This window comes from Seriola dumerili, unplaced genomic scaffold (genome assembly GCF_002260705.1).
Source record: "Seriola dumerili isolate Sdu_G_001 unplaced genomic scaffold, Sdu_1.0 BDQW01000609.1, whole genome shotgun sequence".
Taxonomy (NCBI): Eukaryota; Metazoa; Chordata; class Actinopteri; order Carangiformes; family Carangidae; genus Seriola; species Seriola dumerili.
In genome coordinates, this window is record NW_019174864.1 from 1,134,193 (window position 1) to 1,149,347 (window position 15,155).

A 15,155-nucleotide genomic window follows, 5' to 3' on the forward strand; every position below is an offset into this window, starting at 1 on the left:
GACTGACACTGACAAACTGTAGAATAAATACAACGTCCTCAGCCCCACACGCACAACTCATTTCAGCTAAACTGTCATTACGTTTCCATATTGACTGAATGAACATGGGTGTGTTTTATTTTTTATTTCTTGCGTTGCCCCCAAAAAGAGTTGGAGGGGCAAGAGGTGGCCATGTGACAGTGGGGGCAGTCTTCACTAGACAGTAGAGGTCCTCACAAGTCCACTGGGATCTTAGTAAGCAAGACCTGATCCGGGTCTGGAACCTGACTGATGAATTGGCCAGCCGGTGTTATTGGCTGATAGACGCTCCTGACAGATTGATCGACATGTTGGATGTCAGTGCAGAGCTATTGGAGATCTGTTAGAGGTCAGTAACACTGAAATCTCCTGTTCACTATGCCACGATGCTTCAATTAACAAATTCAAGGGATTGTGATTAAACTATTTGTTTCATGTTGTTCAAAAGTGAAAAGTATTTATTTAATATATTTTACCACATTTTTTAACTCTCAAATGTTGATGCTGTACTGAGTCTGTTGTGCTCCACCTGGGCCCAGATGATTTTCTGATCTGGTCAGACAGGATGTTGTTCTGTTACTGAACGTCTCAGGTCCGTGGATCCAAGCAAACTCTTCTGATAAAATCATGACATGTTAATGTTTGTTAGTGCTGGAACAATGTTCTGCATCAGGTGTGATTATTCTCCAGTCTGTTCTAATCGGTCGTTCTTCTGAGTTCATTTATGCATGTCAGGTTTTCTGTGGGGGCCATTTTAGATGGGGCCAAAGTTTTGGACCTGTGAAGACCTCTACTAGGTGGCCTGACCCATACCTTACATAAGTATGCAGGTGCAGATGACAATGCCCAACATATGCAAAATAAACATGGCACAGTTTTGTTCACTCCCTGAGAACATGAACCACTTACGATGAACCCAGATCCTCAAACTGGGCTTGTCAAAGACCCGACAGGCACAAATCAAACAAGACCGCTTTAATGTGTCGGTGCCTATTGGAGCGCCTTTCACTCCACCAGTAAAATCTGCACATGGATGTGTGAATTGTAGCTCTGTGTGTGTTAGGGTACTGAACCATGTTCCTTTCTTGTCATGTTTGGCCAAATTCACATCAATGCTAATCTGTTCATGCAGAAATGAGTCATGATGGCAAATATATATTTTTGTTTCCTCGTGATTCTTATCAAATAAATAGAGAAAAATGTGTCTCAAAAACGAAGATGTCAATATTCAACCTCACTGTCAACATCTGGATTGTGACAGTGATTTAGACACGAGCAGTGTGAAGCCCTGCTGTAACTCATCAGAGTGTGCACTGTCAGACCCAAACCTGTAATCCCTCTGTTGCAGGAAAAACAACCTTGTGGTGTTCTGTTCTTTTACAGTTTTGATCAGTTGAAACTAAGTGAATGAGTTTCTCATAAAACACACATGAAACAGACTGACTTAGTTACATGTTAAGAATCCAGCACCACATTATCTGCCAAACAATGTTTCAGTTTTTACTTGGGTTACACGTCACGTTTAAACAAGTTCTTTTAGACGACAGATGTAAATAGCATATTAGGTTGAGAAGAGTTTCTTTTATATCTACAATAACCGAAATTAATGAAAACAACTTCTCTTGGTTTTGACTCTACAGAGCAACTGTCTAACATCTTTGTGTCTTAATACTGTAGATTGGTCAGTTCAAGTGTAAATGGTTTATTGATATGTGGCTTATATAATCTGTCTTATTATCACAATAAAATGACAATGACTTGGCTCCAGTTACAGAAAGGAGGATGTAACTTTGGTTTTGGGGATATATGATTTTGTGTACATGTGGAAATATCAAGACTTTTGTGCTGTTTAATAAATCCTCTCCTGATTACTGACATTCATGCATGTTTCATGACTGATCTGGTTTTATCAATCAATCGACTTTACAGAATAAAAGCAATAAAAAAAACAACCCCCACCCTTCACACTCACACATTTACACAGAACAGTAAATGACCATGTTATAAATAAAAACAATGAAAATAAGACTATAGGAACTGAGGAAACTATCATTTATCTCATAAATTTGCACTGAGGAAACAATGAAGACTGGAAGCAAAGATAACGATAGAGCGATTAAGATAAAATAAGAAAATACCGAAACAGAGGACATTAAAGTGAGTAAAACCAGAAATAAAAGTTAGGATATTAAAAATCAGATGGTTAATAGCCGAGGTTGCAGAGTTTTGAATGAGCTCAAGTCTCTGGTTTTTTTCAAGAGTCAGTAAGTGTGTTGAAGTAACCAAGATGGCTTGAAATGAAGGCATGAATCAATCTTTCAGCATTTTTTTGGTAAACTGGAACAATTTCAGCTTTATCCTTTGAGGGGCGTGTGAGCTGACTGTTGTCAGGCCTTGTGATGTACTTGGTCATTAGATGGAGTATTAGGGCCTCATTGAGGAAAAAAAGCATTCAGAAAATTTTGAGAATAGTCATAATATTACAAGGATAAAGTTGTAATTTTACAAGAAAAAGTCATAATATTTCGAGAATAAAGTTGTAATATTACGAGAATTAAAATTGTAAAATTTCAAGACAAAAAAACATACCTTTTAGGAATATTACAAGTGACCAACAAAATGGGTGAAAGGACAGTCAGTGGCAGCCTGAGCTGCTTCTGGCAGCTGCTGTTTGTCTGTCTAACAATAGAAAAGACTCAGTTTCTTCAACCTCTGCTAAAGTAGAACTTCACAGGATGCTCCACCTCCACATTCCTCATTTTAAAGCTTCTGATATTTCCTCTCTAAAACAACACAGAGTCTAAAACTATGACTTTATTATCATAATTTTATGACTTTTTCTTGAATTATCATGATTTTATTTTCTCAAAATGAAAACTTAATTCTCATAATATTATGACTTTATTCTTGAAATTTACGCTTTTTTTTCTTCAGTGTGGCCCTAATACTCTGTCGTATGGTCAACAGATGTAAACTTTGAGAATATTGGCTCTGAAGTGGAAAAGCGTCTGTTTTCCAGCATCTTTGAGGTGAGGCCTTTTCACCTGGAGGTAAGACCTTCCATATGTGGAGGTATGTAGAGTTAGGATACAGTGTAAATACTGGGACCCATTTTCAGTCCACCCCTTTTAGTTTATCTGTCCTCAAATCATCTGTCCTGGAGGACCTGTATCATGAGGCTGCTTATCAACTGACTCGGTCAATTGGGTATTCCCATCAGCTTGGTGTTAATTAGAAGCAACAGCCTTAGAACCATGCCTGAAGTGAGTAAGTTTGATTAAAGTGACATTCAACAAGGTGAATTCTAAAAAGTACAATCACATAACTAGAATATAACAAGCTGTAGAAACACTAGAAATAATTCCCACATATTAAGGTTAGGCTATAAGTGCAGGGATTATTATATGTCTTTAGTTTACAGTCAGGTATTTTACTTTTCTGTCTGATGATGAAGAAAGTAAAAGAAAGAGAAAGTACTTCATGTCTGATGAGTCACTCTGATTGAAATGTTCATTTATAAACATGGCATATATTTATCAGTGTGTGTATTATTTTTCTCATTTAATAGTTTTTTGGTGCAAGTTATCATCACAAAGTCTCGTCATGTTATTCTCAGCTGCAGTGATGAAACTGTGTGTGTGGACACTGTCAGGAATCCTGTTGAATTCAAATGCAAATGTAGCTGTTTTTGTCATTGTGTTTTTGATTATTGTGGCAGACTCTGTTTGTTAGAAGCTGTTTTAAAACTGGAAGGCCTGGACCAGCTAAATAATTCCACTGATCTATAAAAACATTTCTCTGCTGATGTGATTGGCCAGCAGGTTTTAATCTGATCCTCTGAAGTTAACCTGGTCTGGAGCAGGTGAGCCACGTAGCATGTGCCAGCTCTGTGGTTCATTCAACATGAGTCTGGATTTTTTTGTTCTTGAAAAGCTCTACATCAACAGATCATAATGCTTCTCATCTAAAATCATAACTATAGCAACATCCGTTCATCATAGTTTAAAGACAGGGAGCCATTGGAATCTGAAAATGATGGCATATCTAGTATTCACCCTAAAATGTCAGGTCATGATGTAAATGTCAAAAGGTGCACTTTTACAGGTTTGGGTTTTAAGGACTTATTGCCCTGACAACAGCTCCAGATGAAGTCTGACACCAGCTTCAAAGAAAACAAAGTCCAGACTCATGTCACATCATCAACATTCTAACCTGAATAACTTAGTTATTTATCTATGAAGAACAGGGCCAGTTAAATTGTCACATGGTATGCTTCTTCAGAATGGAACACCATCTAAATCAATATTAAATACATAAAGAAATAAATACAGTAATGAAATAAATCCTGAAATAAATAAAGTGGAAATATATGATAAAATATAAATTTATGAGTCAAAATAAAATAAATAAATAAATAAATAAATAACTATATAAATTAATAAATAAATGAATAGCTTTTTATTTAAAAAATGACATTTTTATTTATTTCAGGAGACTTTACCTTTATAATTATATTCTTTGGGTAAGCTTGTTCAGTGTGTGATTCAGTGCTGTTCTGGTGCTGTTGCTTTGGTATGAATCTGTGCGATAACCACGCAGCCTCATTTGAATATAACATATGGAAATATAAAGAGCCTAAATGTGGCATTAAGAAAAAAATGTCTCCGTAAATAAATAAATGTGGAGTTTTAAAATAAAAGTCTCTTGAAATAGATGAAAATGTCATTTTTAAAATAAAAATCTTTTATTTATTCATTCATTCATTTGTATAGCTATTTATGTGTTATTTACTCACTTACATATTTATGTTTACATTTATTTATATATTTCTACATGCCTTACCTAATTTATTTATTTCGAGATTTGTTTCATAGCTGTATTTATTTATTTATTTAATATTCTGTGCAGTGTCAGTTATTAGGAAGAAACCTCAACTTAGACCTCATCACAAAAGTCAACATCTGGAGTCTGCAAAGCAACATCTGGATAAGCCAGAGTGATTTTGGAAACAAGTGCTGTGGACAAATCTTTGGGCACAATCACAAAAGTGTGTTTGATGAAAAGAACATCAGCTGTTCAGCGTGGTGGTCGAAGGTAATATCAATGTTTACTAGGCAGCGGGAAGGTAATACAATCATGCTTTCTTAGTAAAGGAGGCCAGAGGAAGAAGGTTTTCCCGTCATGCTTAGGGTATGATTAAGACATAATGTTCTGTTCTGTTGTAAAAGCTTCACACGGTACCACGGTGTTTTGAGAAAAGACAGCTGAAATATGAAGAGTTCAGATTGAGCAGATGTTCTATTTTCGATGACCAAGTGTCTTAACATTTTCAATTTCACCTGAATGCAGCACAGCGCCGTTCGCTTGTGTGACACAGCCCTGTTGTGTGACGCTGGGCGGAAGTTTTATTCCCAAATAAAACGCCTCTTATGAACGAGTGGGCGGGTCCAATTTAATAGTGAATGTGTGACCAACCTAATGCTGCATTCAGGTGCTTCTCGTAAAGACCAAAACACATTCCCTTCGTCGTGGTTTGGTTGGAATTAATAACTAAATCCATCAATCAGCATAAATATATTTCATTTAAGGATGTTTCTCCTTCTAATACAGAGAGCACGCGGCTGTTTGATGCCCGTATGGCAGCATGAAGACGTCAAACTGCGCGTGCAGCTCAATGAAAGGTTAAAAATCAAAGACGAAACCATACACAGCTGAAAAATATATATTTTTCTTTATTGATGCTCCCTATCACTTACATTTTACATTCCAGCAGCTCGAGTCGTCATCTAAAAGGTCTTTTGTCCTTTGTATTTAACGCTGACTTAAGTCGTTCATTTCGAGGCTTTCAATATTCCCGACAACCCGTGAAGGCAGCAGATCTTCCGCTAAGCTACTGAGTAGTGAGAAACCTTCATCCCGAGGAGAGGACAGTGTTTTATACGGTGGTAGTCGAGGCTGTGCTTCTGTTCTTTGCAAAACATGCTGAACCCGCAGAGGTCTCTGTCCGAGCTGCCCAAGATGTCCGCTGCCAGTCAGGTGGAGAGAGCCGTGCTGGTGAGCTTCTGCCTCCGTCTGCTGCTCCGCCACAGGGCAGAGAAACACAGCGGCTCTACGGCTGTGTGGCTAGCTGGTTTACTAAGTGACCCGTCGGTTAATGTGACATGTTTTCATATTTATAATTGATATTTTTAAAGAGTGCTGGACATGACGGAGTGTGTAGCCTGTGTAGCTGTGTAGCTGCTGTTAGCCGAGAGGGACATCCTACAGTGCAGGTGCTGCAGCAGGGCTCCCGCTGTCAGTCACTTTGCTGTGATGTTGTGGTGGGCCTGTGTGTGTGTGTGTGTGTGTGTGTGTGTGTGTGTGTGTGTGTGTGTGTGTGTGTGTGTGTGTGTGTGTGTGTGTGTGTGTGTGTGTGTGTGTGTGTGTGTGTGAGACCGTGAAGATGACCATGACCATATAACTGATATATAACTAACATCTCCCTCAGCTCAGTCTCTGGGTGAGAGCTTCTTTTGTTTACCCTCAACTCCATATGTTTGCATATATTAGCACATTAACTGCAAATCACACGCAGCAGTTATGTAGGGGAGACTGGGGACTGGTTGCAACACTTGCTGCATTTCTCTCAGTCACTCAGAGAGTATTTGGACTAGACCAACCAACTTTTATATATTAATCTCACATCTGTCTGCTAATGACCCATACCATTTAAACATGATTACATATGACTTATTATTCACAATATTTATTTGAATGGAAGAATTCAGATGTTGCAACAGAACCCAACCCTGGGGACAGTTGCAACATGGATCACATTAAAAAGAATACATTAAATTTCAGTAATTAACTTTTGTTTTTTGTCTCGATAAGCATAGTACTTTGAAAATATGCATTGCTTGACAACAATATTGTAGTATTATTTATTTATACAATAATCGAAGAAAAGTTATTGAGGTTTGTTTTGTGTAGAACATAAAACCAAACTTGAATCAAAATATGCACAATTTATTTATTCTATTGCTTATGATGAACAGAACAGGTAAATATATTATAAGACCATCAGAGGCTAACAAAATAATTCCCAAAATAACTTTCTCTTATGCATTAAAATGAGCAATTAATGTTGTTCTGTTCTATGGGACAAAATTAGCTGCATATTTTGACTATTGAACTAAAATGTTGAAACACATTGTTGTGTGGTCTGTTGTGATTTGGCTGCTCATCTTAAGGACCATTACAATAACTTGTTGCAACCGTCTCCACCCTGTCAGCCATGACAGAACAACATGTGCTGGCTAAACACAACTGTATTGACGCATACTAACCCTGTCACTTAGAAGTCAATAAAACAACGATTCTGACTAAGTAAGTTTTGATTAAATCAGACAAAAGTTTAGGACAGTTTGACAAAAATACAGCTCATGAAAATATTACTTTTATTCTCCAAGACAAGTTTTTTCAATAAATGCAGCAGCAGATGTTGAATGTGTCTTCTGTGCTCCTGGTGAGGGGAGGGTCTAACTGAGATTATGCAGTATGAGTGTCATCACTGTAGCATGTTTCTGATTGGAGAAATAAGACTTGTAGCAACCGTCCCCAGTCCCCCTAACTTCATCTAGACTAAAAGCAAACATGATATTCACTGTGTCTGAAAGGGATCACCTGTAAACCAGTGGCTAAAAACTTCATGAAGACATGTGCAGTGGATAAACGCTTCTTAGTGATGCGACTTTGGCATGAGACAAATAAAACTTGGAACTGCTGTTTAGTGGTAACATCACTTATAGCATGAAATACAATAATATATATTATAGAAAAAAACTGAAACATAAAATACAACAATATAATAGGATAATATCGTATATCGTGATATTTGGACTGGACTGTATTGTGATATTACATTTTGGATAACCTAAGCCTGAGAAGACCAGAAAACATTCAAATCAGATTAAAAGACTAAAACCAGAGAATTTCTATATATTTTCTTTAAAATGACTCGAAACGATAAATCTATGATCAAAATATTTGTATTTTTCTGTCAATTGACTGAAAGGTGCAGCATTTCTTAAACAGCACACTGCTCAATCTTATGCACATGATGCATTATGTTTCATATTTGCCCTTTTTGAATGTTCTTAGTATTTACCAGTAGAGACCCCAAGTGTTCAATATGAAATTAATATTTAAGACCTTATAAAACAAATAATTATTTGGCTAAAGACAGATGAATTAATTGCCCGTGAAAGTTTGAGATACTCCCATACAATTTTTAAAAGTCAGTGTAGTGGCTATTTGTCTGCCAAACAAATTTAAGACCAACATAAAAATCAAAAGGCCACTGATGCACCATGGACCATGTGGTTTATGCAATCAAAAGAATCCATTGTCCAAACACAGCCAATGTGTTTTTAATTTTTGATTTATTCATCCAAACAAGCACCAAACTAAGGAAGAAAGGGATCATGTTTCCTCCTGCCTCTCCTGCTCTGGTAAAAAAAAAAAACATAAGCCCACCCAGGTGCATGAAAAAATCTATGTACTGTATTGAAAACTGAGCATGAGAGCCTCTGCGTTTACTGCAGGACTGCTGTATTATACTGTATCCGTTTTAGCTAGGTGTACCTATTAAACTGGCACCTGTATATATTTCTAGAATAAAGTGAGGTGCAAAGTACAAATGACAGCAGCACATGATTGAAAGTCTTGGGTACAAATTACAAGCTATGAAAAGGCTGTGCAGACAGGTACACCTATGTTGCAACTGTTCCACTTCAGCATTATAGAGTGGAATGAACTGTGTTATGGGCACATGGCACAGTGAGAGGTGTTGTCTACAATGCTCCTCCACAGGAAAAGCTCCTCTGAAATTTTAAATTGTTGTTTTGTATTTGTTTTGTTGTTATTTATCATGTTGCAGTCAAATCTTAATTGTATCTGTTTGGTAGGAGGAGGAATTCAACTGGCTGCTGAAAGAAGAAGTGCACGCTGTCCTGAAGCAGCTCCAGGATGTACTTAAGGTAAACTTTTAGATGTCATAGATACAGCTATATTTAGGGCTGGCTGATGTTGTTGACATCATTGTCACAATTTTAAATTTTGACCCTCAGTTTTATTGGAGTGCATCAAGCTGGATATGCCTGATAAAGCAAATGTATGTAAAAGCACTTATAAAATAGATAAACAAAGGGATGTTTTTGTAGGGCTGCCCCCTAACAGTTGACCAAAGGTTAGTCAATAAGTTGATCAAGTTTTGATTGGTCAGTGGTCAAAGGGAGAAAAATCAAACTCCACAGTAACTGGTCACATGCAGTCGGTCAGTGACGGACAGACGCCTAGGGTTTATCTAAGTGGACATATGTAGTAATAAAATAATAAACCAGACATAGAGACATAAGTACAAAAAATAGCAGCAACAATTTATTTTTATTCCTCTGCGCCGGTGTCAGTCAGAGCCGGAGGCATATTGTTTTCAGGTTGTCCACAATAGCTCAGTAAAACCTTGACGTAACTTTTTCAAATTTGGCTCAACATTCACTACNTAAACCGTTCAACTATCGAAAGTTTCACCTTCTTAAGGAAATCTATCCTTACCTACAGCTTTGCAATATTATTCATAATTTTTTAAAAATAATACATTTTTTTCTGCATTTTTTTATAGTGTAAGTGAATGGAGACNTAAACAAAGGGATGTTTTTGTAGGGCTGCCCCCTAACAGTTGACCAAAGGTTAGTCAATAAGTTGATCAAGTTTTGATTGGTCAGTGGTCAAAGGGAGAAAAATCAAACTCCACAGTAACTGGTCACATGCAGTCGGTCAGTGACGGACAGACGCCTAGGGTTTATCTAAGTGGACATATGTAGTAATAAAATAATAAACCAGACATAGAGACATAAGTACAAAAAATAGCAGCAACAATTTATTTTTATTCCTCTGCGCCGGTGTCAGTCAGAGCCGGAGGCATATTGTTTTCAGGTTGTCCACAATAGCTCAGTAAAACCTTGACGTAACTTTTTCAAATTTGGCTCAACATTCACTACGACTCAAGGATGAACTGATTAGATTTGGGGGGTCAAAGGTCAAGGTCAGAGTGATATCACTAAATAATTTTTAGCTATTACTCAACACTTCACACAGTAACTGACAAAATTTCACAAGTGGGACTCACAACAGCTGACAACAACTCAAGCCTTGCAGCCCTACAGCAACTCTCAGCGGACATACTGCCTCAAATATCAAAAATCTGAGGAAATCCAAAGTGTGATCACTAAAGCAGGATCCCAGTTCTCGTGACATGCAAACTCTGCACGCAAACATTAGCATATTTTTATCCACCTCAAACGATGCTTGTCACATGTAAGTATAGCCTAAAGTTAGCCACTTAGCTCTAACTCTAGCTAACTCCTTGCTGGTTGTGGCCAGCATTTTCTGATGCCTATATATTTAAGTAATTAAATTAATCTCATAAACATATGACGGCTAGTTGACTATTGGCTTGAACTAATGACTACTGGTGGACAAGGATAATCTTTTGGTGGGCGTAGCCCTGTGTTAAATGCAGTGAACTTTGTACAACTGTTGTGCATTTTGATGAAACATTTGACAAATTTGTCCTGTTTCATATAAAGTGGCTACATTAGCACAGAGACTAACAGAGTTTAAACTGTCAGCCTCAAACTGATGGGAGTACCCTCCAACTTTCACATTTCTGGAGAAAAGCAGAACTGACCCTTTTTTTGTAACTCACTCATATTTCCACATTTTTGGCTCTGGGAACACCAAAACCACATAGAGGTGTTCAGGAGAGTCTTGTGGCACTGGCCATGTGATACTTTTGCTGATATTATGTACCGTTTTGTATTAAATGTCAAGAGTGTGAGAGGTTTGCTGACCCCTTTTTCCCATAGATTTGTATGAGTTCTGTGTCTTCAACAGAAACATATATACAGACAAGCAGAGAGGCACACAGACACACACACACACACACACACACACACACACACACACACACACACACACACACACACACACACACACACACACACACAAATAGACACAAGCACAGACAGAAAGCTGTAGTTGTAATTAGTCATAGAGGGAGATACCATTACCTTACCTTCAACTTTTTGATATTATTCATAATTTTTTTTTCTACATCTTTGAAATTCAACTACTTGAGCATACTTTCAGCTACAGGCTTCATTCAAACTTTAAAGTGTTCACAACACTTCCAGCTATTAAACGATTATTTAGCTTATTGATCTTAAATTAAAGTTTCTACTAGTTATCATTTTTAAGGCATTTTATCCCTACTTCCACCTATGGTAGCAGCTAATGGACTCCAGCTCCTCCGGTTTAACATTTTGGCACCTAATTTTTTAAAGCACTGTACTTTAGTTAATATGAGCTGCTTTTTCAACAATTTTAGCATTGTGTCAGAATCTCCTTCAGGTGTGACATTAAAAGTTTTGCTTGTACATGTCTTCTTTCTTAGGTTTTTTCAGCCAATTTAGGCCATTTAGCTTCCAACAACAACTTTTTTTCAACCATTTCATACAATTCAACCTCCAGCTTACAATTTCTGCTTTTAATCATCATTGCTTGAGCTAATTTATTGCTTCAGCAACTTTAGCATTCCTTCAGCAGTTGCTCAGCACTCAGCATTCACACGCATTTTCAGCAGGAAATGCATTTTCTAGTTTCAGTTTGTCAGTCTAACTGACACAGAAACACAAATAAATACTGACAAGCAGAGAGGCACACAAACAAATAAACAAGCAGACGGACACAGAAAGGTAAACAAGTGGACAGACAGTCAGATAGATGGTTAGTACTCAGAGGGAGATAACAGTTCAGACTGGACAGAACAACAGGAAATGCAGCAGCAGACATACTGAATTTAACATGCTCAACTGGTGTTATACTCCTGATCCTCCTTTTACTTTCCCTCGTTTGTTAACTACTCTTGCATACTTTGTGCTACATAAACCAATCAAAACCCTTTTTTGTAACTCGCTCCTATTTCCACATTTTTGGCTCTAGAAACACCAAAACCAAATAGAGGTGTTCAGGAGAGTCTTGTGGCACTGACCATGTGATAATTTTGCTGATATTATGTACCGTTTTGTTTAAATGGCAGGAGTTTGAGAGGTTTGCTGATCCCTTTCTTGCATAGATTTGAATGAGCTCTGTGTCTTCAACAGCCAGGTGGCCAACAGGTGGATAGGTATACAGACAGACAGGTTGATGGACACAGTTTCATTCAGGAAACATTTGGCTGTTTATTTAACTTTGAAATCTAACTGACTCCACATTACATATATTCTATTTGGTGGATTACTTTTGGAGCTCATTGTGATTGTTGGATTACCTTTAACCAGTGTTTTCCAGGTGCTACCTTTTTCAAAGAGAACGACAGGTGGGCACCCAGTGAGACAGCATTGTCACCATCTGGGTCAAATTACCTGATTAGAGACTCTTCTGAGATCTGTGGTGTTTATCAACCAATTTACCGATATTTCTGCAATGATTTACAACCTTCTCAACTGGTTTAACTGAAAATATGTTTCAGTCCAGTTGTAATCAGGAAGCATTTGGCAGTTAATTTCAGTTTGTCATTCTAACTGACACAGAAACACACAGAGAGAGCAGAGAGGTACACAGACAAGCAGATAGATATACACACACACACAGACACACACATACACTTACACACACACGAACCGGAGACACATTGAAGACATATTGAATTTAACCTGCTGCACTGGTGGTATACTCCAGATCCTCCTTTTACTTTACTTGGGTTGTTAACTACTCCTGCATACTTTGTGTTATATAAACCGTTCAACTATCGAAAGTTTCACCTTCTTAAGGAAGTCTATCCTTACCTACAGCTTTGTAATATTATTCATAATTTTAAAAATTTAAAAATAATACGTTTTTTTCTGCAATTTTTTATAGTGTAAGTGAATGGAGATGATTTTCAAATCGTTTAAAACTTCTACGTCTTTTAAATTCATCTACTTGAGCATACTTTCAGCTAAAGGCTTCATCCAAAACTCATGAGATGTTTCTATGTAATAGTTAAATCCCAAACTTCTATCCTCTTTGAAATGTAACATGTAGACTTTAAGATTATGTCCTTCATGTGACCATTCTGTCAGCATCCTTCACACAAGGTAACATACACTACATGACATCCAGACACAGGTTGAACATGCACTAGACCCCCTACAGTTCTGCTGCAGTCTGCTGGGGCAGCAGCATGTCCGACATTAACACAAAGAGACTGGACAAACTGGTAAAAAAGGCTGAGTCTGTGCTTGGCAAGGAGTCTGGACTCACTCAGGACTGTTGTGGAGAGCCGCATGCAATGTAAGATGGAGGCCATCTCGGACAATACCAACCATCCTCTCCACAACATTCTGGCAGGACAGAGAAGCAGCTACAGCTGCAGCAAACGTCTCATCTCACTGCGCTGCAGAACAGAGAGGTTCAGGAGATTCTTTGTTCCCACTTCCATGTATACCAAAGGAAGTGGACTAATCTAATTATTATTTTTTATTTATTATCAACTGTTATTATTATCGTCAATGATTTAATGGACACATGAATTTCCCCTGGGGGATAAATAAAGTATCTATCTATCTGTCTATCTATCTATCTATCTATCTATCTATTGCTGTTACTGCCGTTACTATTACTATTATTAATTTTGCTATAATTGCACATTCTTGTTCTTTTTCTCCACGCTCTCTCTTGCTCTCTCTCTCTCTCTCTATCTGTCCAACCCAACAAGTCGAGCCAGATGGCCGCCCACCCTGAGTCCGGTTCTGCTTGAGGTTTCTGCCTCTTAAAAGAAAGTCTTTCCTTGCCATTATTGCCTAGTGCTTTGTCTTGGTGGGAATTGTTAGGCCTCTGTGAATAATTTTATAAAGAGAAGGTCTAGACCTGCCCTATTTGGAAAGTGCCTTGAGATAACTTGTAAATTGGCGCTATACAAATAAAAATTGACTTGATTTGACTTGACTAACAGGAGCTAACTGCAAACTGTAACTGCCATCCCTGAAAATTTTCATCAAAAAAAGTCTTACAAGCTCTTTTAAATCCCACAGTTTCCAACCTTCATTGACAATTTTTATATCAAAAATGTAGAGATTTTTTTTTTGTCCTGCATCACCCAGTTTTGGTCTCATGCTGACATCTTTTATGGTTTTTGAGGAAGTGATGGGAGTACCCTCCACCTCTCCCATTGACTGCAATACAAATTCAGTAGCAGGTGTTGCTGGGCAGAAATGGTCATATCTGATTCTGATTGGCTTAAACTCATTAATTCGTATAATTTTAATTTAGGTATGAGACTAATTGTAAGATAAATTAACACGGTGTATTTACATGTATATGCGTATACTTCTGTGTGCTTATTGATGTGTGCAGTGGTTCTTTGTGTGTGTGTACATGTCTTACTATAATTGTGAGGACAATTTTGGTTAAAAAACCATTATTCTGAGGTCATTTGGTCGGTCCTGACAACTTCAAAGGGCTTTTGAAGGTTAAGCTTATACACATTGAATGACACACAAATTCCAAAAACCACAATAAGTATTAAACTGTATAAGTGTCTCAATGGTAACACAAGCTTTTCGGAGGCTCTACAGTAGACAGCCCTACTGGCACACACAACAATACACACACACATATTGACAGACACACACACAAACACCATCTTACTTTTTTGATATTCACCTTCAAAATAAGAGTCTTAACCGGTTAAAAAGAATTTACTGGAGGTTCTGTTGTGCAGCTCTACTGCTACACACACACACGTTGACAAACACATAAACAAGCATCTCCACGATTTGGATTAACCTTCAAAATAAAAGTCTCAACATGGTTAGAGGAATTTATTCTGTTGTACAAAAACCTACTGCCAAACACAGAATACAGACACTTTTATTAAAATGAACTTCAAAAAGAGTATAGAGTAAGAGATCGTCAAATCTCGTTAAAGCCATCGTCTGTCTATATGGATATAGTGACATAGCTTTATTTTGCAGACCAACTTTTGTTAGGGCATGTACATGTGTGTATACATGTCTTGCTATGGTTGTAGGGGGGAAAATTTTATCTCTCTCTTTTTT

At 37.6% G+C, this 15,155-nt stretch overlaps 1 protein-coding gene across 1 annotated transcript in view; it reads left to right on the top strand.

Annotated features, from left to right (window-relative positions):
* Nucleotides 1–5,879: 5,879 nt before the first annotated feature.
* rogdi (rogdi homolog) overlaps nt 5,880–15,155 on the top strand; it is a 23,556-nt gene continuing 14,280 nt past the window's right edge. The window contains exons 1-2 of the mRNA XM_022764942.1: nt 5,880–6,072; nt 8,964–9,035. Of these exons, the coding sequence (XP_022620663.1) occupies nt 5,998–6,072; nt 8,964–9,035 (147 nt within the window). The 5' untranslated portion in view covers nt 5,880–5,997. The remainder of the gene's footprint in view (nt 6,073–8,963; nt 9,036–15,155) is intronic.